Raw genomic sequence first — 25,850 nt, forward strand, 5'->3', positions numbered from 1 at the left:
ATCATGGGGGTGGGAGCCGGTGGGAGGTGACTGAATCATGGGGGTGGCTATCCCCATGCTGTTCTCTGATAGTGAGTGAGATCTCACTATATCTGATGGTTTTATAAGGGGCTTTCCCCCTTTGCTCTGCACTTCTTCCTGCAGCCCTGTGAAGAAGGACGTTTGCTTCCGCTTCTGCCATGATTTTGTTTCCTGAAGCCTCCCCAGCCATGCTGAACTGTAAGTCAATTAAACCTCTTTCCTTTATAAATTACCCAGTCTGGGGTATGTCTTTATTAGCAGTGTGAGAATGGACTATATAGGGCTAGACCTGACAAAAGATCAAAACATTTGCTGAGTGAAGTAACACCTAAATAAATGAAGACGCTTACTTTGTTTAAGGGTCATAACTAAATATTGTTAACATGTAAATTATTCTCATATGGATCTATAGACGAAATGTGACTCCAAAAACAATCGCAACTTTTTAAAGTGACAAGCCGATTTTAGTATTCATATGAAAACCCAAGGGATTCGATGAACCAACACATTTTTGAAAAAGAACAAGAAATTGGAGGCCAAACACGATCTGATTTTAAGACTCTTACGAATCTACAGGAATCAAGACAATGTGGTATTTTTGCAGAGAGAAATATAATAAATTGTCGGTACAGAATACAAAGTCTAAGAATAGACCCACAACTGATGCTTTAGGGACAACTGATTTTTAACATAGGTGCAAGAGCTATTCAGGGAGAAAAAGAAAGCTTTCTGAACAAATGACACTATTCATATGCAAAAAAATGACCTCAGATCCATACTTTGCACCACAAACATAAATTAGCTCTAATTAGATCACACACCTCAATATAAAACCTAAAATTCTAAAACTTGTGTCAGAAAATACAGAAGAGATCCTCCGTGTCCTTGGGTTAGGCAAATTCCTCGGACAGACAAAAAACAAACCCTAAGATCCAATCTGAGCCGCCGCACAGCCCTGCTCTCCCCACTCAGCCTGAAGTCACTGCTCGGGTCCCGCCCCTCTCCCCACCCGGGACCCTCCTGGCCCCGCCCCAATCCGCCCGCTACGCCCCGCCTCGCTGCCTCGTCTCCACCCGGAAGAGCCGCCGGGGCAGGGAAGTTGAAGCGGTGCGCGGCCCGGCGTCGGTCGGGAGCGCAGGCCAGGCAGAGCCGCAGGCGCTAGGCCGTCCGACAGAGCCCGCGCGTCCCCGTAGCCGGCGGCGCCTCGAGCGGCCACGCGCACGCGCGCACCCCGCCCCCCAGCCTTCTAGCGCCAGAGACGAACCCGCCACCTGGCTGGAGCTCTCTGGGCCCCTCGGCCTCGGGAGCAGCGCGTCCCCGGCGACTTCTGGCACAACCAGTAAGTGATAGCCGCCTCTTCCTTTCGCGGTTATGTTTTTCTCCAGTTCGTCCAAGTCTCGTTCACGTCTCATTACTTCAAAAACTATTCAACTCCGGGACCGGACAGGCACGGGAGCGGCCCGAGAGAAGAGCCCGGGAAGTGTCAGAGACTGCCGAGGTGTCGTGGGGCCGGGGTTGCGCGCAGAGACCCTCTGAATTAGAAGGTTTGGAAAGCATGCCTCCAAAACCGAGCGACTCCACGTTTGCCAGGCGCCCCGGGGCAGCCGAGCGGCGGGGAGAAGGCGCGAAATGGCGCGCTCCCGCAGTGAGACGGGCGGAGGGAGTGGGGCGGGGCCGAGGGCGCGCGTCCGGCCAGCCCGCGCGCAGGGGGCGGGGCTCCCGGCAGGTGCAGGCGGGCGGGGCGGGGCTGCCGCGATTCCGGGGACAGCTGGGGGATGTCAGTGCAGTTAGGCACTCTCCTTTTCTTTTCGACGCTTCGCTGTGATCAAGAGGACAAAGTAAAGCAAATGATTGTATTTTGACCCCAAATATTCAATAAGAAAAGGAAAGAGAACGTGAAGGTTGTGAAATGACCCTTCTCAAAACAAAAAGTGCCTCCAGTGTGTATCTGGGTGGGTAGTAGGTACGTTGAATTAGCAAACTGCTTGTAACACAGTTGATTAGTCAGTTTTGCGTAGATGTTGAAAGGGAATGAAGAACGATGGTCCATACAACCATAAAAATGCTGGCCTAACTAGGCAAAATTTAATCTAACGTTAAAATTTTAATTTGAACGTTGAATTCTGCTGCTGCCCTTTTCCTGCCTTGTGTGGGGCTGTTTTTCAAATTGCTAAATTTGTGACTCTAAACTTAATATGCTTAATAGAATCATAGTGATTCTCTTGTAGCCACTCTTGGGAGTCCAGATGTTTTTTTTGTTTTGTTTTTTTTTTTTTTTTGCAAAGTCCACATTGTGGAAATATTCCTTCCCAAGTGCTTTTTCTGCTTTACACTTGGCTGAATTTATATTGCTTAACCAAAAACAAATTACCGTGGAGGCCATAATTTATTTTCACTCATTGTCTTGGATATACATTTACTCATTCTTAGTCTCACCCTGGCCTTCTATAGTTGTCAGGATTCTTGACCTAACTGTTGTATATACTTCTTACACCTTTCACACCTTGCGGAATAGCAGGTTCTCAGACAAAGCAAAATATAGCAGACAGCGTGTATAACACATACTTTGGATGATAAACTGCGAACTTTATAGCAATCTCCTTTAATATTTGTGTTTGTAGAGCCCAGTACAATAAATGTTGGACAAATGAAATAAGTCAAATTTAAGTACACCTCTTCTCCAGTGCTCAATCTCTTTCCAAACCAAATAAGTGTTTCTTATTTGGACAGATTGTAACTGTTCAGTTACCTGGGATCGTCACCTTATTTAAATTTAACCTCCCTCTCCTTTGTGCTCCTATTCATATTGCATTTTTGACCAGTGATAACAGCACTGTTTCATTTTATTTGTCCCTTGGATCTCTGAGGACATAGAGAACCTTTTACTGTACTTTTCATTTGCCAGCATAGTGCGTTGTACATGGTAGATATTAGGAAATGGACATTGAATTGGGTTTATACATGTGTAATTTGTTATCTGTCTGTATACATGAAAATAGAATGAGGGTAGGTGCTTTTTATCTGTAGATACATACTTTTTAATAGAGTGCCAGGGGATTGAGTTAAAGTAATGGTATATGCTGTATTTTTTTCAATAATACTTTTTTATTATTTGAAGACTCAGTGTTTTTTTTCCTTCCTATGTTTATCTGTTTTCTTTACATTGTTGACAGCTGTTTCTGCAGAACCCAGTAGATTTCCTAGGGTAAGAAAGAAAGAAGGAAACAAATTCACTTCCAAATATGAATTTCCAAAGACAGTCTGTTAATTATTCATGTCAGAACTGGCTGTCAATTTGATTAATGGTATGTGTTTCTGTTACATAGCAGAATACACATGAGTGTGTGTGTATAACTAAAGAGAGAGAGTGAGAGAGCACAAAAGAATGATACTGTGTTCATATAAACAGATCCTAGAACCAGGACTCTTGCAAAGAACTCCACTGTTACTGACTTAAGCCAAAAGATACGTTTCAGATTTTATACTTGAGAGCAAATGTGTGAGTATGGAATGTGGCCTCTTGCATATATTATGTAAAATAAATACAATTATATGTCATTTAATGGTTGGGATACATTCTGAGAAATTTGTCATCAGGTGATTTTTCCTTCTGTGAACATCATAGAGTGTATTTACACAAATCTAGATGGTACAGCCTGCTACACACCTAGGCTATATGGCATAGCCTATTGCTCTTAGGCTACAAACCTATACATCATATTATTGTACTGAATACTGTACGCAGTTGTAACACAATGGTATTTATGTATCTAAACAGAGAAAAGGTACAATAAGGAAACAGTATTATAATCTTATGAGACCACTTTTATAAGTGCAGTCCGGAAATGTTTCTAGGTGCATGCCTGTATATTAATGCAGGGTTAATATGAAGGAAATTTTGGGAAAAGATATGGGAAATGCTTTGAACTATTTTTGATTTTGATAATCAGTACCAACATAGTTATTTGACTTACATTTGACTTCACTCATTTTTAAAGTACATGTACTGTGACTGTAACAGATAATTCAGATTTCATTAAGATTTGAATTCAGATATTATTTTGTGATAATAGTATGACCCAAAGCCAGTGTGATTTATAACCAATCGTTTTTGTTAAATTGTGTGTACATCTTGAATATCAAACATATAATATGATCCTTTTTTTTTCTTTAGTTACCTAGGTTCAAGATGAATAGCGATCAAGTTACACTGGTTGGTCAAGTGTTTGAGTCATATGTTTCGGAATACCATAAGAATGATATTCTTCTCATCTTGAAGGAAAGGGATGAAGATGCTCATTACCCAGTTGTGGTTAATGCCATGACTCTGTTTGAGACCAACATGGAAATCGGGGAATATTTCAACATGTTCCCCAATGAAGTGCTTACGGTTTTTGACAGTGCACTGCGAAGGTCAGCCTTGACAATTCTCCAGTCCCTTTCTCAGTCTGAGGGTGTTTCCATGAAACAGAATCTTCATGCGAGGATATCAGGTAAATCAGTTAAGGATTTTACTGTCTTGCTATCTTTTAGAAAGACTTTGAGAAAATATACTAGATTGAGAACACTAAGAAATAATTGATATTTATACTTAAAATATGTATCTGTTACGTAGTTGATGGTCACTTCTTTTAGAGCAGAATAATAATTGGGTTCTGTGGGCATGAAGTATGAGTCATGCCCACTGAGGGGAGGGAGAATGTGTGGAGATAGCAGTATACTTGTGTGTCTATATATTTCCACATCTGTGTATAAAATGGTAATTCAAAACAGCTTTATGAGCTTTTATGGTTACTAACGATAAAATAACTGGTAATACAAAGAATTAGAAAAGTGATAGATCTTGTCCAGGGATCTTCAAAACTGTTTTAGGAAATTCGTTATTTTTATATATCAGTATTAGTATTGTGCTGTCTACCTACCAGTTACTCAATACATTTTTGTTGAATGCATGACAGATTAAGGATTTTAATTGTTAAACTGCAGCGGAGCAATCAGCAGCCTGTGGTGGCAAAGCTGTGTCCTTGAATTCCTGCCTCTAGGAGTTCTTACCTCTCATTTTCTGTTTTAAAAGTGATTTTTTAGCAGGATGGATAGAGTTGAATTAAGAATTTTAGAAAAAAGTGACACTATAGTGTAACAATTTTTATTCAGTTCATTGCATGGGAATAATTTCTTGGAAGGCATGGTGTGGTGAAAGAGAAGAATTGGATTTAAAGGCTACATGCCTAACCTGGGAAACTTAGGAAGTTATTTTATCTCACCGAGCCTCAGTTTCTCAAATGCAAACCACTTCTAGAGTCCCTGTCAACCCCCCAATTAAAACAAAATTTAAATATGCCATTATTATATAACTTAATAAAGGCTGGTACAGCCTCATTCTATTTACGTGAAAGAAAGATTTGGTAACATTAAAAGCAGGTCCAGAATATTGAGGGCAGTCTGTTATTAAGTTGGAGAACATACACACCCTTTTGTTTAAAAATAAATATTTACCTTATAGTACATTTGAGAAGAGTGGTGATTTATAATCAATAAGGATGCTTCCCCAGTTCCAAAAAGGTCTGGAGTCACTATAGTAGAACTTCTTGGAGGCAAGTTAAGATTCCCAAAAAGACCAAATACTTAATTCAAATGAAAAATATTATCTGCAGTTACACTTGCTAGGATAAATTATGGAGATTATTAATCATTATGCGACCAGATAATCTCTTGATGGGATCAAGTTAAAGGTTCCCCACCGGCCCTGACCTTTTTTTAAAATTAGAGATGGAGTCTCACTCTCTTGCCCAGGCTGGTATTAAACTTCCAAGCTCAAGTGATCCTCCTGCTTAGGCCTCCCAAAGTATTGGGATTATAGCTGTGAGCCATCATGCCTGGCCAATATTTCCTTTTAATAAGTTTGCAAAAGGATTATTAAGAGGGACTTTAGTTAATGTTGTCAAAATGGTATTTAGGAAATAGTTTTAGGCTGCCATTATTTTCAGATACCTTTCCATGCTCAGTTTAAGTAATACAATCCTGTCTGCCTAAGTGACCCTATCAGTTTCAGGTGAATTTAGCTTATTTTTTCAATTCTCTGAAAAAGTAAGTTACAAATTATGTTACTACTAAATAAAACATCAGTAGGCATTTGCTAGGATTGTGGGAAACCAAAAAGAATATAGTTTTTCCTTCCTTTAAAAAAACTCAGGGCTGTATGGCCGGCAGCTATATAGTCAGATATTTACCAGATGGTATATGCATGCCTACAGATATATGCGTGTGTATTTATTAAGCATTATTATATGGGAGCTTAATGGAAACTTTTATGTGTGATGCATGCCTCACTCAAGATACGTTTTTTTGGGTTTTTTTTTGAGACAGGGTCTCGCTCTGTTGTCCAAGGTGGAGTCCAGTGGCACAATCTGGGCTCACTGAAACCTCCGCCTCCTGGGTTCAGGCAATCCTCCTGCCTCAGCCTCCCAAGTAGCTGGGATTACAGGCACGTGCCACCATGCCCAGCTAATTTTTGTATTTTTGATAGAGACAGAGTTTTGCCATGTTGCTCAGGCTGGTCTTGAACTCCTGGCCTCAGGTGATCCACCCACCTCAGCCCTGCAAAGTGCTGGGATTGCAGGCATGAGCCATGGTGCCCAACCAGAATTAATGTTTAAAGAGTGCTTGCTATATGCCAAGTAATATTCTAAGAAACTTTACATGTATGAATTTTTTTTTTTTTTTTTTTGAGACAGGTTCTCACTCTGTTGCCCAGGCTGGAATGCAATTGCACAACAATCATAGCTCACTGCAGTCTCTAATTGCTGGGCTCAAGTGATCCACCTCAACCTCCTGGGTAGCTGGGATTACAGGCATGTGCCACCATGCTCAGCTATTTAAATTTTTTTTTTTCTTTTTTTGGTAGAGGTGGGGTCCCTGTGTTGCTCAGGCTGGTCTTGAACTCCTAGCCTCAAGTGATCCTTCTGCTTCAGCTTCCCAAAGTACTGGGATTATAGGTGTAAGCTGTGAATTCTTCTAGTCTTCTTATTACCCTATGTGATAGGTTCTGTTGTTATTTTATAGACGAGAAATCTGAGAGGTTACAACTTGGCCAAGGTCACACAGCTAGTAAGTGACAGAGTTGTGACTCAAACCTCAGCATTCTAGCTCGAGTCTCTATTCTTTGTTTTTTTGAGACAGAGTCTCACTCTGTTGCCCAAGCTGGAGTGCACAGGTGCAATCTTGGCTCACTGCAACCTCTGCCTCCCAGGTTCAAGCGATTCTCCTGCCTCGGCCTCCCGAGTAGCTGGGATTACAGGCATGTGCCACCACACCCACAAAAATACTAATTTTTGTGTTTTTAGTAGAGATGGGGTTTCAGCATGTTGGCTAGGCTGGTTTCGAACTCCGGACCTCAGGTGATCCACCCACCTTGGCCTCCCCAAGTTCTGGGATTACCAGCATGAGCCACCGTGCCTGGCCTGAGTCTGTATTCTTAACCACTGCATTGCTTCTTAGTGTGGGCATTTTTGAGGAGCAGAGTGAAGAGGATAGCACTGAGACAAAGGGAGCACTATATGTGAAAAAGTGCACAGAAGTCTTGATAAAACAGGAAGCCAGTCACAAAAGGCTCTGTAGTCCAGGCCAGACTTGGTTCCTTATTCTTAGATCTGTGGCAAGCCATGGAAGTGTAAAAGCAAAGAAGATTTGGCCTTCATTATGTATTGCTCGGGTTACTCTAGAAGCAGTGGGGCATATGGTGTTTAATTCTTCCATTCTAAGATGCTATTTACAGTAAGAAACACTATCAAATTAAAGATAGCTTTCTAGGAATAAAACTACAATAAAATTACACATAACTTTGTTTTTAAACCAGAATTTGTTTTAAGCCAAAAATAAAAAGTGTCTGTCTATACAGTTTATATTATATAAGACTTCCTTGATACATCACTTCTTCACATTGAAAATCCAAAGACTTGACTTTTCTTTCTTTGTTTTTTTTGAGACAGAGTTTTGCTCTTGTTGCCCAATCTGGAGTGCAGGGGCACGATCTCAGCTCACTGCAAGCTCTGCCTCCAAGGTTCAAGTGATTCTCTTGCCTCAGCCTCCCGAGTAGCTGGGATTACAGGCATGCACCACCACACCTGGCTAATTTTTTGTATTTTTAGTAGAGATGGGGTTTCTTCATGTTGATCAGGCTGGTCTCAAACTCCCGACCTCAAGTGATCCACCCACCTCAGCCTCCCAAAGTGCTGGGATTACAGGCATAAGCCACCACATCCGGCCAAAAATCCAAAGACTTTTCTAAATTATGCTAGGCAGTCTGTAGTCTTATTAGGCATTCTTCAGTTATGCATAACATTAGAGTAACACCACATTTTCTGTAATGTGGTTCTCCTGATCTTAATTTTCCTTGTTTTAATATATTGACTTTATCATTTAAACTGAACAATCAATTTGCATCTGAAGCAGAACTGAGATGAGGAGACTAGAAATGGGAGGCAAAAATGATATTTCTTTATGGCCAAGGAAGAGAAAATGAGTATTTCAGAAACTCAAAGAATTTTTGTTTAAGTAAGTTTTCTTAACCTATTTTTTTTCTATTCTCCTTTTTACCTTCCTTATCTTCTTAGAAGTAATTGTTGGTACATCCTGTTTGTATTTCGAGAATCAAATTGGGTTAATTATCATATATCCCACTTGAGTATCCTTCTGTATATGTACAATAGAGAGCACTTAGTGACTGGTTTACAAACGTAAAAATAAAATTATTTTTAAAAATTATTTTAATAACCATGTGACCCAGCAATTCTACTCCTTAAGTGTATGCCCAAAATAATCGAAAACAGTTCAAACAAGAATTTGCATACAATGTTTGTAGTAGCATTATTCATAATAGCCAAAAAGTGGAAACAACCTAAATGTCCATGAACTAATAAATGAATAAGCAAAATATGACATATCTAAACAGTGGAATATTATGTGGTCATAAAAAGGAATGAAGTACTGTATATGTTACAACAGGAATGAATCTTGAAAACAGTATTCTAAGTAAATGAAGCCAGATTCAAAAGACCACATATTATATCATTTTGTTCAGATATCCCTGACTTACAGTTGTCTGACTTTATGAATATGTGAAAATGATTCAGTAGAAACCATACTGTGAGCACCCATAAATTATTCTGTTTGTCACTTTTAGTATAGTATTCAAAAATAACATGAAAAATTCAACCCTTAATTATAAAATAGGGCTTGTGTTAGATGATTTTGCCCAACGGTAGGCTAATGCTAGTATTCTGAGTACATTGAAAGTTGGCTAGGTAGGCTAAGCTATGATGTTCAGTGGGTTAGGTGTGCTAAATGCACTTTTAACTTACAACATTTTCAATTTACATTGGGTTTATTGAGATGTTACCCCATGGTAAGTCACGGAGCATCTGTGTGTGAAATTTCCGGAATAGGTAAATTCACGAAGACCAAAAGTAGATCAGTGGTTGCCAGCAGCTAGGGTTACAAATGGGGAGTGACTGCTACTGGGTACAGAGTTGCTTTTTGAAATTACGAAAATGTTCTAGAACTAGTGGAGATGGTTGTACAATTGTGAATATACTAATTACCACTGAATTATATACTTTATAGGGTAAATTTTGTGGTATGTGAATTATATCTTACTTTCTTTTAAGTATTCGTATTTTTTTTAAAGTATTCATGTGGGGGGCAAAATAAATGTAACTGATAATCTATAAGCAGCGTTAAGATGTATTGTAACATACATTCCAGTTAAGGCCAGGTAAACAAGAGAGAGAGATCTCTGGGCTGTTTGTTTTTTAACATTCCAGGATATGAACCAAAAGTATGGCAAAATGTGATGCAATCTGAATTAATGTAAATAATGGATATGTTCATTAGAAAATGGGCAAGTCAGTCTTGGAAGCGTAGAAAAAGGAGTCACGGGGCAAGTGTTGGCAATGGCCACCTTGTTTGTCTATACAGTCTACTATGTATTGAGAGAGAGTTTCAGCCAACCAACAAAAAATTCAAGTCTGTCTGTAGACTTGTAACAGTAGGTTATCATAGCCTGGCACCTTAAACATTCAGTTACTCTAACTAATTTGCTTTTTCTCCTCATACTTCCTAAACTACCTTCTGATTGGCTTTCAGAATAGATGTATCAACCAGGAGAAAATATGCTGACCATAGAAACTTAAAGTATAATGATTCCTATTATGGCATTTCTCATGGGCTAGACAGTTTGATAGATGGGTCTTCAGTAGGCGTACTTACCTGGTTTTGAACCACTAAATACTGAGAACAAGGCAGGAGACATGAACCAGCATAACAGATGCTATTCCAATAAACTTGTTAGGAATTAGCCTTTAATCATCATAGCCAACATCTTTCCACCCCAATGGTGCATTGTAGCCAAACATGACAAAGAGGGAATTTCCACATAAGATTTTCCTCCTTCCCTCCCCTCCCCTCTTTCCCTCTCTTTTTCTCTTTCTCCTTCCTTCCTCCCTCTCTTTCTTTCTTTCTTTTTTTGGGCAGGGTCTGGCTGTGTTCCCCACACTGGAGTTCAGTGGCGGACCATGGTTACTGTAGCCTTGACCCCCTGGGCTCAAGAGATCCTCCCACCTCAGCCTTACCAAGTTGCTGGGACTATAGGCAATGCACCACCATGCCTAGCTGATTTTTTAATTTTTTGTAGGGATGGGGTCCCACTATGTTGCCCAGGCTAGTCTTGAACTCCTGGGCCCCAGCGCTTCTCCTACCTCGGCTTCCCAAGTGTCAGCCACTTTGCCCAGACCGAATAAGAATTTTCTTTGGCATTTTGCACCTTTTCTGTTGCCTGTTTTTTAGTGTTGAAAAACATGAGGCTTTTGTAGGATAAGGTGATGCTGTGGTTAAACCGCTAGGTAAGTCAGGGCTCGAAAACACTGTCATATGTATGTATTAATAAATTCTGAATCTGACTAAAAAAGTAACTTTCTAGCACTGTGGAACTCTTTGGTCGTCATGCTACCATCTCTTTATCAGTCAGCTTCGTGGTTTACTAAAAGAGTCATCAGTTGATTTTATGTGTGGCAAGCGGCAGTATATTTTTTGTTAAATGCCATTAAAATTTTATACTTTAGATCCTACTGAGATAGCCCTCTTGTGAGAATAAGTCCTTTTTAAAATCCTGGTTATTATAGCATCACAGCTACATGCCTTAAAACCTAGTCTGCTCATTGTGCAGTATCTGGATTAAAAAATACTCTACTGATAACTGTTATTTGAAACAATTCTTTATATTTTCTTAATAGAGTTGATGATCTAATTTTTTCTTAGTAACACACGATCATTTTTTTCCCTGAAATTAAAATTTATCTTTCAGGAAACAGGAAAAGAATATATCCCTTGGAGTCAAATCTCAAGATGGAAGTTGATGCTGTTTTTTTGTTTTCTCCATCAGGTTTGCCTGTCTGTCCTGAGCTGGTGAGGGAACACATACCTAAAACCAAGGATGTGGGACACTTTTTGTCTGTCACTGGGACAGTGATTCGAACAAGTCTGGTGAAGGTTCTGGAGTTTGAGCGGGATTACATGTGTACCAAATGCAAGCATGTGTTTGTGGTCAAGGCTGACTTTGAGCAGTATTACACCTTTTGCCGGCCATCCTCGTGTCCCAGCTTGGAGAGCTGTGATTCCTCTAAATTCACTTGCCTCTCAGGCTTGTCTTCATCTCCAACCAGGTGTAGAGATTACCAGGAAATCAAAATTCAGGAACAGGTAAATCATCACATAAATGAGATAAATAACAAATTTGAAGAAGTGTTTTTCAGCTATGGGCACATTGATAGGATTAGGGAACACAGAATGGATACAAATGGACTTGTGTTACCACTTTGTCAAAGATCAAGCTTGAAACTGTTCCACATATATCTGAATATAGTCTTTAGAAACCATGCAATCATCATCCTTTTTAGGTAGAGCATTGACAAGAAAGTTGTGAAATGACTTAATTATGTTAAAATTAAAGAAGTGAATATTTAAGAAGTCCACCCTAGCTGTTCTTAACTGAAGAATAGAAGAAAATTAATGTTCTTAACTAAGGGATAGAAGATTAATCAATGCTTAAATTGTTAAACGTTGGAGTGGCCAGGCATGGTGGCTTGTGCTTATAATCGCAGCTACTTAGGAAGCTGAGGCAGGAAGATCACTTGAGCCAAGGAATTCTGTGCAGCAGTGAGCTATGGATCGTGTCTCTGTGTTCCAGCCTGGTTGACAGAGCAAGACTCTGTCTCTGAAAAAAAAAAAAAAAAGAAAAAAAAAAATCACATTGGAGTGAATAGGATTTGGAGTTTGGATCGACCCTCTGTTACTTGCTGTGCTAAAGGAAGTATTTGTAAACACTCTTTAACAAGTGAGAGTGAGCCTGATTTTCATTTGCTTGCAGCTTAAACACAAAGGTTTATTCTTACCTAAAATAATTAAGAGATAGGCAGTTCAAGGTTAGTTCATTGTCTTTCTATTCAACCATTCTTCTCTCTTTCTCTCTTTTCTTTTTTCTTTTCTCTCCCTTCCTTCCTTCCTTCCTTCTTTCCCTCCTTCTTTCCCTTCTTCTTTCCCTCCCTCTTTCCCTCCCTCCCTCCTTCCTTTTTCTTTTTCTTTTTCTGAGTTTCGCTGTTGTTGCCCAGGCTGGAGTGCAATGGCATGATCTTGAGTCACTGCAACCTCTACCTCCTGGGTTCAGGCCTTTCTCCTGTCTCAGCCTCCCGAATAGCTGGGATTACAGGCGTGTGCCACCTTGCCTGGCTAATTCTGTATTTTTAATAGAGACAGGGTTCTGTGATGTTGGTCAGGCTGGTCTCACAACGCCTAACCTCAGGTGATCCACCCACCTCGGCCTCCCGAAGTGCTGGGATTACAGATGTGAGCCACCACACCTGGCGTCAACCATTCTTAATACATGGCTTCTCTTCTGATGATTGGCTGTGGGCCAGGATGCTGGCTACAACTCCGTCACATGTGTGTTGTAGTCAGAGAACAAAAGGCAAAGTTGCCTACCACCTAACCAATTCTCCACTTAAGCAGTCTCCTTGCAAGTCTCTTGCATTGTCTGCTTATGATATCTCATTAGTCAGAGTTCCATGATATGACCATATCTATGTTCAATGTTCAAGGGAACCTGGGAAATACAGTCTTTGCATCAGGCACATGTCCACATGGAATAAAACTAGGGTTCTGTTACTAAGGAGTAATCATAGGAACTGGGTGATTTGTCCCAGGTCTTTTGATTAGTGATCAGGAAAGAAATACCCCTCTTTTCTAGATAAAGTTAACTTTGTTATTAAATTTCATAGTTGTAGCATACGTTTACTTTGACCATCTGCAAGGTAGATTATATAGATTATATTTGGAGATATTTTCCATATTTGTATTTTATTTAGTGAATTCTTAAATTGATAGTAGACATAGTTTTCAAGAAAAATTACTTAAATCCCCATTATAATTAAATTGAATGATATACCAGAGAAATAGAAATAGTAATTTCAAGTACTGCTAGACTTCTGGATACTTAACATGTATTTAAGCATACTCAGAATCTGTTTTCTTTTCTTTGCTAGGTTCAAAGGCTATCTATTGGAAGTATTCCACGATCTATGAAGGTTATTCTGGAAGATGACTTAGTGGATAGTTGCAAATCTGGTAAGAATGAATTTATTTTTAGCTTGTGTAGTGGGTCCTAAAGTATTGGTTAGGAAAAGCCACTTTTTATTTTCCCAAGATCACAGGCAAGGGAAATGTAGGGCTTTAATTGCTCACCTTGAGAATAGAAACTGGCATGCAGGTAGGAAGTGATAGCAGGAAGAGAGCTGGGCTAGACCTGTACAACAGCAGCTAGTCCAGGTGCTTGTTTTATGGATGAAGAACCTGACTCGCCTGGGGTCACTTAGAGAGTTATGTGGCATCACTGGAACATGAATCCCGAACCACTGATGTCTAATTTAAAGCTCTTTTCAGTGCACTATAGCTTAACAGCAGGAACTTTAAAAAAATGTAGTGGATTCAGTGGGCATTTTTATAAAATGAATTAGAGAATGCGACTCTGTGAGATGCTGCTGCATGTCTTATTGGTGCCTAGAAGAAAGGACACCATTCCTCTCTGCTCTGTGCTGGTGACGCCATGATAGGAGTCACCAATTTCGGTCTGCTGTCTTCTGAGGGTCCTCAATACTTTCACTGGCTGCTCACCTGAATTGGGAGGGAACTTGAAACCCATACTCAATGAAGAACTATACGTGTTTAGCATGGAGAAGCCTGAGGAAGGACATGACAGCCAACTTTCAATAGTTAGAAGACTGTCACATAGAAATAGAATGTAATTACAGAAGATGCTACTGGGTTTCAGTGGGATAAGCCACAAGGAGGTAGATTTCGACTCAATACCTAATAATTAGAGGTGTCTAACATGGGCCTTGGATGGTGATGAGTTCTTTTTCTCATAGACAGTCAAACACGGCATATACTGTACATTGTTAGGGATTTAGGCCTTACAGTGGCAGTTGATCCGGATAATCTATAATGTTCCAGGCAATTTAAAGACTTTCTCAGCCTTAGAACTGTTCTGGAGATCTGAGAGCTCCAAAAGCCTGATTGTTCCACTGTCATTCTGAGTTTATGTTTTACTCTTTAGGCCAACCAGACTAGTCCTAAGCTCTCCTTTGTCCCTCTCAACTCATCGTATTCCCTTTCCTCACTGGGGAGACTAAGAAGAAATCAAACTGAAAAGTATTTGTGGAAGGGTAATGTTTTAGTCATTTTGGGCTGTTAGTCCATTCTGGTGTTGCTATAAAGAAATACCTGAGACTGGGCGATTTATAAAGAAAAGAGGTTTAATTGGCTCACAGTTCCACAGGCTGTACAGGAAGCACGGTGCAGACATAGGCTCAGCTTCTTCGGAGGCCTCAGGAAGTTGACAATCATGGCAGAAGGGAGAGGGGGAGTAGGCATGTCACATGGGGAAAGCAGGAGAGGCAGTGGGGAGGGAAGAGGTTTCACACACATTTAAATGAATAGAGCTCATTCGAACTCAGAGTGAGGGCTCCTTTATCTCCAAAAGGATGGCCCAAGCCATTCATGAGGGATCCACCTGCATGATCCAGACACCTCCTACCAGGCCTCACCTCCAATACTGGGGATTATATCTCAACATGAGATTTGAGTGGGGACAAATATCCGAACTGTTATCAGGCTGCTCTAACAGATCACCATAGACTGGGTAGCTTCAACAACAAACATTTCTCACAGTTTTGGAGGCTGGAGGTTGGAGATCAGGGTGCCAGTGTGTTCGGATTCTGGTGAGGGACCTCTTCTAGGGTGCAGATAGCTGACGTATATTAACGTACAGTTGTCTAAATAGTATGCTAATGAGATAACAGCTTTGATTATGGATTGCCTGCTAAGCAACCCCAGAATATGTCAAAATACCTTGCTCACATAGGACTAGATTTTATTTTATTTTATTTATTTATTTATCTTTTGAGACAGAGTCTCGCTCTGTCGCCCAGGCTGGAGTGCAGTGGCCGGATCTCAGCTCACTGCAAGCTCTGCCTCCCGGGTTTACGCCATTCTCCTGCCTCAGCCTCCCGAGTAGCTGGGACTACAGGCGCCCGCCATCTCGCCCGGCTAGTTTTTTGTATTTTTTAGTAGAGACGGGGTTTCACCGTGTTAGCCAGGATGGTCTTGATCTCCTGACCTCATGATCCACCCGCATCGGCCTCCCAAAGTGCTGGGATTACAGGCATGAGCCACCGCGCCCGGCCAGGACTAGATTTTAACCTAAATCTGTAATATCTAAGCAAAGCAGTTCTTATATAAGCTCAGCCTGAACATGTAGATATCCTTCAATTGAGAATAAGATCTTTTCATGCAGTTCATCTAAACTGAATTATTTCTGTACTGGAAATAAGTCTTAAGTTGTTTTTTTTTCAAACGTCATTAATAACGAAGGATGGAGCGAAGCAATCTATCAAGAGCTGTTTTTTCATATATCCTTAGCTATAAACCTCTGTGGGAATCAAAACACATAAATGGTATATAATCCTTGCCCTTCAGGAATTTACGATCTAGTTAGGAACCCACTTCGGCATGTGCAGAGTAGGGAAGTTGGAGGTTGTGTGCTGGTAAATGCCAGTGCAGCAGGAGACCCGACAGATGGGTCTGACTGGGAATGGCTACAGTAGTAAAGATGCCACAGATTATGTAGGGGCACAGAGAGACTGGATTGTAGAAAACTAAGAATTTTAGCTTCCTGAAAACAACATTGCTTATAACATTACTTCTGAAAAATACAGAAGTTTAAGGTGAATATCTATTGCCTTGGACTATCATGTATACCTCACAATTGTTCTGGTGATTATATGAATCTTCCATTCAGTAAGTATTTGAGTAAAGAAAACACATATATATTGAAGGGCTTTTAAGGGTATTAATTACTTTACAAATGTAAGGTAGATTTAGTATAAGAAGAGCTAATATTTATTGAGCAATTACTGTGTTCTAGATATTGCATTAAGTAATTTATGTACATTATCCAATCTAATTCTCACTGAGTACTATGATGTAAATATAATCATTCACATTTTGTGGGTCAAGAAACGGGCTTAGGAAGGGTAAGTAATTTGCCCAAGGTCACGTAGCCTGTGAGCAGTGGAGCTGGGATTTAAATCCAGATCTGATGAGGTCAGTACTCTTGGCCATGCTTCAGTGCTCTATATTTTCCACATAATCCCTGCTTATTGACATTAGATTATTACTTATGGGTCATATATCTAAATGTTAAGTTCCTCATTTAACTGGTTTAGAAACAACCTAAACATAATCTATTAAAATGACCATCACAGAGAATTGTTCTATGTGCTTATGCAAAGTTATCCCCAATCATTTTTACCTAGAAATTTGGAGTCAGACAATATAGTAAATGATCATCATTCCTGATTGGATTTGAAAATCATTAAGTAGTGGCTTAGGAAAGATCTTGGAAACTTGTGAAGCACTTGCTTAATGTGTTTGTAACCATTTAGTATGAAGTCACCTTAAACTAGAAATGTGCCTCTATTCTGTGCATTGGCACTACCAGTTCCATGCATTTAGCATTTTCCTTTAGGAAATCAAAAACTGTGCAGATTACTCATTGAAATTTAGAGAGTGAAAGGCATTTTTCATCAGCACATATCATATAATTGGCACAAAGGCTTGGAAATGAAGAATTGCCCGTTAGTTCTGAGACAGTGTTTATTATGCAAAATATAAATACCAGGATTGGGGTTGGGGCACATCCAATACCCTGTGTTCAACAAGATCAAAATTTGGGGGGATAAGGATTATGATTTTTTTCATGTTTGTTTTTGGCCCACTTTCTCCAGTACCAAAATACCGAATGCCAAACATTTGTATATACTTGTTAACTGAGGCATTGCATTGTATGTTGTAATAAGTACAGATGGCAATGTTAGGCGAGTGTGCCTATAAACTACCAAGGGCCTCGTCGGAAAGTCTATAAAAGTAGCTTCTGCCTACCAGGAATGGTGGGAGAGTTTCCTCAGGTAGGAGAGAACCATCAACAAGGAGCAAGCAGGATTGTATCCCGTGCTTTCATATTTTGTGGGAAGGAGCTTTGAAGTAGAACACGTATTTATTCGTTTCTTAGTTTATTGTTTCTTTGGTTCATTAAAAAAGATGAGGGGCAGTGAGTAGAGTATTAACAAATGAGTTAAGTAAAAATGAACATGTAAGAAACCCAAACTACCTGCCAGTCATCACAACGTTGTCTCTTTTCCTGACTCCAAATTATAGTGTATTTAACCTTCTGGCTGCAGTTCCCACATCTCTTCTCTAAATGAGAGCTAAATGGTTAGAGACTCAGAGGACGAACATTTCACCCAATGTAACTATGATGAATGAATCATCCAGTAAACTATTTTTCCAGTGAAAAGTAATGATTTGGTATGATTATCATGTAGCAGGTTATGAAAAATAGGAAATACTGACTTCAGCTTTTCACTTCACAGATACAAACGACTGTGGGCGACAAAAGTCAAGAATCTGGGGTGTTATTCTGCCCCTAAATTGTTTTCTGGATGAGTGTACACATTGTAAACTCTAGTAAGGGAGTGATTTATTTCTGATGTCTGGTCCTTTGTCATTTTGAGTCTGTGCTCAGCATGCAGGATGCTGCCGCTGGACTCACTTGGTGCTTCTTCCTAGGTGATGACCTCACTATTTATGGGGTTGTGATGCAACGGTGGAAGCCCTTTCAGCAAGATGTGCGCTGTGAAGTGGAGATAGTCCTGAAAGCAAATTACATCCAAGTAAATAATGAGCAGTCCTCAGGGATTGTCATGGATGAGGAGGTCCGAAAGGAATTTGAAGATTTTTGGGAATACTATAAGAGCGATCCCTTTGCAGGTTTGTGTTTAAGGGCTAAAACGGATTATTATTAATGGTATTACATGCAGTGGTTAAATATGATGTCTGTGATTTGACAGTCTTATATGCCGCATAACTCGATGGCTGAGTTTAAAGGGTAGGATTAGTGAGTACCTCTAGCTCTCGTCTCCTTTTGAAGCCATTTTCTGCCATACTCTTCTATTTAGCAAACTGCCTGGAGATATTCCATTTCTAACTATTATTTTAAACACCTCATACACTGCCAAACAATTTCAGAGTTTCCTATCATATCAATTAAAAATACAGTTCTTTAAAAAGACAAAACTCTTAATATTATGAACCCTCATCCAATTAAAGCCATTGTTTCTCTTTGATGTATTTTCCGTGATAAAGATAACTTTACACTATTTTGGCTGAAGATTTTAAAAAAGGGAATAACTAGGAAGAAGGTGAGAGATAGATGATGCAGACAATAAGCTTTGTCATCACAAGCAAAAGTTTTGACTGTGACATTCAGGTGTAATTACAAAGAATAAAACATCACAGCCATTGGGCTTGTAGTGTATTTTATTGATAAATCCCGAGTGTATAAAGTGCCAATTAAATCTTCAAGTGCCTGTTTTCATTTCTCCATAGAGACATCTTCTGAGAGAAATAAACTGAAGCCAGTAACAGGCATTTCTAATAACACTCCCCTCAAATCTAAGAGATATTGATTACCTGATTCTTAAATCACATGCTATATTAGATAGATATTATTTTAAAAAATAAGGCTTCTGGCTGGGCGTGGTGGCTCATGCCTGTAATCCCAGCACTTGGAGAGGCCAAGGCAGGTGGGTCACTTGAGGTCAGGAGTTTGAGACCAGCCTGCCAACATGGTGAAACCCTGTCTCTACTGAAAATACAAAAATTAGCCAGGTGTGGTGGCGTGCACCTCTCGTCCCAGCAACTTATGTGACTGAGACAGGAGAATTGCTTGAGCCTAGGAGGCGGAGGTTGCAGTGAGCCAAGATCATGCCACTGCACTCCAGCCTGGGTGACAGAGCGAGACTCTGTCTCAAAAAAAATAAAAATTAACAATAATAATAATAAGAAGAAGAAGGCTTCCGTTTCCCTAAATAGGAACAGTTTGCTTTTATTTTATGGGAATTTTATTTTATTTTATTTTATTTTTTTGCATAAGTGTATAGCACATTAGTAGCTCCTGTTCTTTTATCTGATCTGTATAGAAAGAAGCAAATGTTCTCTACATTATAGATTTATGAAGCAGGCACTTTAAGAATCATACATTTTTAAATGATTTTTTAAATTAAAATGCTTTTTTTTAAAGTAGACAGGGTTCTCACTATGCTATATTTCCCAGGCTGGTCTTGAACTCCTAGGCTCAAGCGATCCTCACACCTCCATCTCCCAAAGTGCTGAGATTACACTGTGCCCAGCCTGAACAGCCTGAAAATGGTTTCTTAAGATTCTATCCTTATAAAAATGTGTAACTCTTCCTTGGACCACTGTTGTTTATTTATTACAGTGTCTCAGCTCAGTTCTACCTCTTAACAATGAAGGGAAGGCCATCATATGGTACTCTAACTAGATCTTCAAACGTGCTTGGTGCTGGCAATTAATCTGTCTTGTTTTAATTAGGCTACTGTTGCATGAACCATTTATTGGATAAAAGGCAGAAGTAAATATAATAATCTTTTCTTTCCTTCCATGTATAATCACTAGATTCTGGTCACAATTTACCTACCTGCTGTCAAGTCTTACCTGCTTGGATTCCTGACCTTTTCTCTAGGCTTTCTACTTCGAAACAGGGAGGGATTCCTTTGGCAAATAATGAATTTCCTGGATTTACTAAATCTTCTGGTTCCTTTTTTACTAAAAGATTTTCTTTCTTCACCATTTCTGCCATTGCAGGCCACGTCATCATAGATTAGTTGCCACTGAATCAATGTTGATTCATTACAAAAAGTAGCCTTTGTGTATAGGGCTGTAAGTCGTGGAAAGGCTCAGGAATGGCCTGTTGGAATTCCATAGGTTGATTAGGCCAATGACTGAATGAAATACCTGCTTTATTCATGGAAGAGAAAGGCAGATTCTCAGATTTGGTGCATTATTTCTGAAAACAGAACGCCAAACAGTGATATTCTTTTATTTAAAGCACATGATCAGAAGAATTCAAGATCTCATGCTTACACTGCTAGGGTTGTGGTGTGCAGTGATTTTCTTAATGCCTCGATGCCCCTGTTACTTTGTTCCAGATGAAACAGAATTTACCAGAATGCTCAGAGCAAATGCTGAGTTGACTTGGAGGGTGGATTTTTTTACTTATTTCTTCTTATACCTTTGGAGAAGCTTCATGAGCTCCAGCTACCTCTGTATTTAAAGATTACTGACTTGTATGATCTGACTCATTATTTCTGAGATTGAATGCCTTCCTTTTATTTAGGCAGTGGAGTAATGTTACTGAAATTACCACATAGAAAGTACATATGGTGGCTCATGCCACTCATAAGTGCTGGGTGGTAATCCCAGCACTTTGGGAGGACAGTAGGAAAGGATCACTTGAGACTGGGTTTGAGACCAGCCTGGGCAACATAATGAGACCACGTTGCTCAAAAAAAAAAAAAAAAAAATTAGCTGGGCATGGTACTGTACACCTGCCGTCCCAACTACTCAAGAGGCTGAGGCAGAAGGATTGCTTGAGCCCAGGAATTTGAAGCTTCAATGAGCTATGATCACGCCACTGCACTCCAGCCTAAGTGACAGAGTGAGACCCTGTCTCAAAAAAATAGGACATTTTGAACCAAAACAAAGTTATTTCCTCCTTTAATCCTGTTAGTCATTTGGAATTGGACCTCCTGATCATTTCACATAATAGAGTATATTTAAATGAGGATGGTCAGATAGGAAAGGAAAGGAAATTTCAGTTGGGGTTTCTTGAAAATTATTGCTGATTTCTGATCTTTCTGCTTTTCCTAGGAAGGAATGTAATATTGGCTAGCTTGTGCCCTCAAGTGTTTGGAATGTATCTAGTAAAGCTTGCTGTGGCCATGGTGCTGGCTGGTGGGATTCAAAGGACTGATGCGACAGGAACACGGGTCAGAGGTTAGTACCTATTTAGCAATTTTGAGTAATATTGACACATGGAGAGAAGCTAGAACTTTTTCTTTCCCGAATAAAAACTGCTTGTTGGGTTTTATTTTCCAATTGTAATCTTATAAAGCTGACAGTTGTCTGAATATCTCATACTTAGTCTAGCATCTGTATATTAGAAGCTACTTTATAGAGTTCCAGAAAGACTGAAAGAAGTTATATTTTTCTATGGCATATACTTTTGCTATAGTCTATAAGAATGCCACAAAATAAAATTGTTTCTATTACTGTGTTTTTTGTTGGATCCCCGGTCTGTTTTCAAAAGGAAAAAGATTAGAAATAGTGCATTTTAATGTCTCCAGTCAGTGTCTCTCCATCTGTGGCTGTCACTGTGTTTCTCTTAGACTGCTGCTTTCAGTCATCTGCCTGCTGATTCCCCTTCTGCTGGTAGATAGCAAATGTGCCATCTGCCATGGGGTGCTGCTGCAGGTCACACCTTCAAGAAAAGATTCCTCTTAAGTGTATAATTGTGTCCAGATGGCAGAAAGCTCTTTTGCAGCTAACACACTTAACCAGAGTCTGGCATACGGGTTATTATGTCCCCGTATGTGGGCCATAATAACCAAAAATTAAACCAAAAGACTAAAAGGACATTATTATAAATCAAGCTGTTAGTAGAGACTCGAAAACCATATAGTACAGTGTAGAATAGTAAGTATAAGGTGTACTTATATGTTTTGATCACCTACTGTTTTGCAAGGCACTCTGCCAAATGTTGAGCTTAAATAGGGGTTTCCTATTAATGTATTTAGGAAACACTTGAGTATTGCTGAATAAACTTGGTCAGTGAAATGATATGTACCACATGATATGCACATGTTGTTGATGCTACATTTGCAAAATGAGTACTTATTTTAAGATACATATTTCACTAAGTTACTAAATGAACTTTTCATAAATGAAAAGGTCTTAACTGTTGGAAACATAACTAATTTGATATTTATAAAGTACTTGTAAAATCCCTAATACTTCTAAGTGCTTAAATAAAAATAGAATAAAATACTCATATGACTTGTATGCAAGGAGTTAATCATAGTAGTTTGGTATTGAAAAATAGAGTAAATCAGAAACTTTATAAGCCAAAAATTTTGTATTTGTTTTTGTAGAGATGGAGTCTTGCCCAGGCTGGTCTCACATTTCTGGGCTCAAGTGACCCTCCTGCCTTGGCCTCCCAAATGCTGGGATTACAAGTGTGAGCCACCACACCTGGCCCAGATATTTTTTAAAATGTTAAACATAGGCCTAAACATCTGGAAATAGCACATAATTTATTAATAGAATTTAGATTCTATGTCACATTTAGTAATCAATTAAGGATTGTTATGACAGTTAACTTTCTAAAGATTTTCTAGTTAAATGCTTTCTCAAACAACCCTATGGAAACGTACACAGTAAAAACACTATGTAAAATTTTGTTGGCATTCCAAATGGACTCTTTTCTAATTATTCTTATTCATGGTCCTTTTATAGAAATTATAGAAATTTAAAACTTCACATATTTGCTTTTTCCTAGGTGAATCTCATCTTTTATTGGTTGGAGATCCTGGCACAGGGAAATCTCAATTCCTCAAATATGCAGCAAAGATTACACCAAGATCTGTGCTGACCACAGGAATTGGATCTACTAGTGCAGGTATTCTATGTGACAATTTCAAGTAATGTAACATTACTTCAGAAGTTAACACGATGTTTCTTTCTAAGGAAAAACTACCTATAATAGGATAAATTCCAAGCTAATGTTTAAGTTACTGCTAAAAATGGAAGGAAATATGCAATGTTATTTTGGTGGCTCTAAGAAAATATCTTGAAAGCTCCACCTTCACTTTGCGTCTTAGTTTTGAACAATTCTATTCAATTTTCTTATTCTCTAGTAATTACCTTCATACTTTTATGCAGGAAAAAGTCCGTATCATCTCGCATTTTATGAAGACTCAGCAACCAGAATGTTAGACTAAAGAGGGGGATATTTCACTTTACCAAGTAGATACATGGCACACAGCTTAAGGCATGTTCATGCTTATAAATCTGATAGGCAACAGTAGCGCCTCCTGAAATTTCTCAGGTAGGGAATGTTTATTAGTATTTGGAAAATATACTTCCATCGTTGCAATGTGGAGCTTCATTGGTAAGTTGTAATGATTCTTTAGCAAATACATTTAAAAACCTTTGCAGGTAGAATGTCAAGTCAAGATTTGATTATCAATAAAGTGACCTAGCGAATTTAGAAAAAAAATATTTTCAAAAAATATGTTTGGGCTGGGCGCAGTGGTTCACACCTGTAATCCCAGCACTCTGGGAGGCTGAGGCAGGCGGATCACGAGGTCAAGAGATGGAGACCATCCTGGCTAACACAGTGAAACCCCGTCTCTACTAAAAACACAAAAAAATTAGCTGGGCGTGGTGTCGGCGCCTGTAGTCCCGGCTACTCAGGAGGCTGAGGCAGGAGAATGGCGTGAACCCGGGAGGCGGAGCTTGCAGTGAGCTGAGATCGCACCACTGCATCCAGCCCGGGCGACAGAGCGAGACTCCGTCTCAAAAAACAAACAAACAAACAAACAAACGAACAAAAAGTAGGTTTGATGCTATTTTGTATTTTTACAGTTTTGACTGGGTGATGTTTCTGGTCTTCTGAAAACAGACTCTTGGCTTCACACATTTTAAAAGTGTTTGCTGCTTGTTAAGGAAGTCAGATTAGCTTCCATTGGCCTAATGAATGCTCAAATTTCTAATGAGAAATTTACACTTTAAAATTTATCATACAACAGAAAATGGCCCATTAATGGTCCTATATAAGTGGAAAACTGTTGTTAAGGGGGTCTCAGGTTTTGAAATATAAACAGTATATTCACCATCGACAAGAATGGATCTCTGGAACTGAGAAGAGTAGACAAACTTCAGGATACTAGGCACGAATATATAAAGAACATTTCCCATGCATTTTAAGGCCGTATGACCCAGTGTTCTAAGTTCTGTATAAAATGACACCAACAACAAATAAAGACGCCAGGTAATTATGTGGAATGTTTCCGAAGTAATTATGTAGAGTGTCAAGAAAACCCAGTGGATGACTCTGGTAATTTCAGAGTGTTTGGGCAGTTTGATAGTGAATTGCTGCTGATTCACTGGATTTAGTGAATTAATATAAAAGTGTATTAGCACATTTCTTCCTTTTTAATGCAAAGATCATAATCCAAATATGAGAGAACAAGTACAGGGAATATACATTTTACGGTTGCAGAATAGTTATTGCTACTTCTGGTCTACCCAAAGGGCCAGACTAGCCTTTCTTCAGATTGTGTATTGCAACCCATTATAGAGATGTAAAAGTCAATTCAGTGGGTCAAAACCAGCACTTTCAAAGTGAAATACAATAAAAAATACCAAAATACTGCATAGTAAAGGTGCACTAAGGGTGTGTTTTCATGAAAATTTTTAACATAAATATAAACTTGTTATGGAGTCGTGCTTTTTTTTTTTTTTTGAGATAGAATCTAGCGCTCTGTTGCCCAGGTTGGAGTGCAGTGATACAATCTCGGCTCACTGCAACCTCTGCTTCCTGGATTCAAGCGATTATCCTGCCTCAGCCTCCTGAGTGACTGGGATTATAGGTGTGCACCACCACACCTGGCTAATTTTTGTATTTTTAGTAGAGACAGGGTTTCACCATGTTGGCCAGGCTGGTCTTGAACTCCTAACCTCAAGTGATCCACCCGCCTCAGCCTCGTCAAGTACTGGGATTACAGGCGTGAGCCATTGCGCCTGGCCCTAAGCTTTTTGTACCATGGATTATGGTAAAAAGTTTTGATAACTGCTGCCATGGACATGCTTGGGAAAGCTAGAAACCCCAAATCCTAAAAGTAGACGGTACAGTTATATGGGAGCCTAAAGTTGTATAAGGTTATGAATGGGCAAATAAATGCATGCATACTTCTTCAGACTTCTGTAATGTTTTCTTAGCCCAAATAATACCCTTATTGCCTCCATCTTAGTGGCATAAGTTACTGGTTCATGTTTATATTCTCAGGACACAGCTATTTACTATGATCAAAAGGGTGGAAAACAGTTCTTCAGATATAGTATCGGTAAATGAGGCTAGACCAGAGGGGGAAAAAAAAACAACCTATGTGCTAGTTTCTTAGTTTCTAATGTTTGAAGTCTAAATCTATTTTCAGTCATTAATATAAGAAAATTCTTAAGAGTGATAAAATTTAAGATACCAAAAGGTAATGGTTTGCATGTCCCAAGCTTAAGTGAAAATT

General features: G+C 39.4%; 1 protein-coding gene across 1 annotated transcript in view; it reads left to right on the top strand.

Moving 5' to 3' along the window:
* Positions 1-1,089: 1,089 nt before the first annotated feature.
* MCM9 (minichromosome maintenance 9 homologous recombination repair factor) overlaps positions 1,090-25,850 on the top strand; it is a 121,651-nt gene continuing 96,890 nt past the window's right edge. Inside the window, exons 1-7 of the mRNA XM_023219000.2 lie at positions 1,090-1,360; positions 4,196-4,514; positions 11,459-11,775; positions 13,614-13,695; positions 18,256-18,456; positions 21,418-21,543; positions 23,105-23,224. Coding sequence (XP_023074768.1) covers positions 4,211-4,514; positions 11,459-11,775; positions 13,614-13,695; positions 18,256-18,456; positions 21,418-21,543; positions 23,105-23,224 — 1,150 coding nt within the window. The 5' untranslated portion in view covers positions 1,090-1,360; positions 4,196-4,210. The remainder of the gene's footprint in view (positions 1,361-4,195; positions 4,515-11,458; positions 11,776-13,613; positions 13,696-18,255; positions 18,457-21,417; positions 21,544-23,104; positions 23,225-25,850) is intronic.

This window comes from Piliocolobus tephrosceles, chromosome 5 (assembly GCF_002776525.5).
Source record: "Piliocolobus tephrosceles isolate RC106 chromosome 5, ASM277652v3, whole genome shotgun sequence".
In the NCBI taxonomy this organism is placed as follows: Eukaryota; Metazoa; Chordata; class Mammalia; order Primates; family Cercopithecidae; genus Piliocolobus; species Piliocolobus tephrosceles.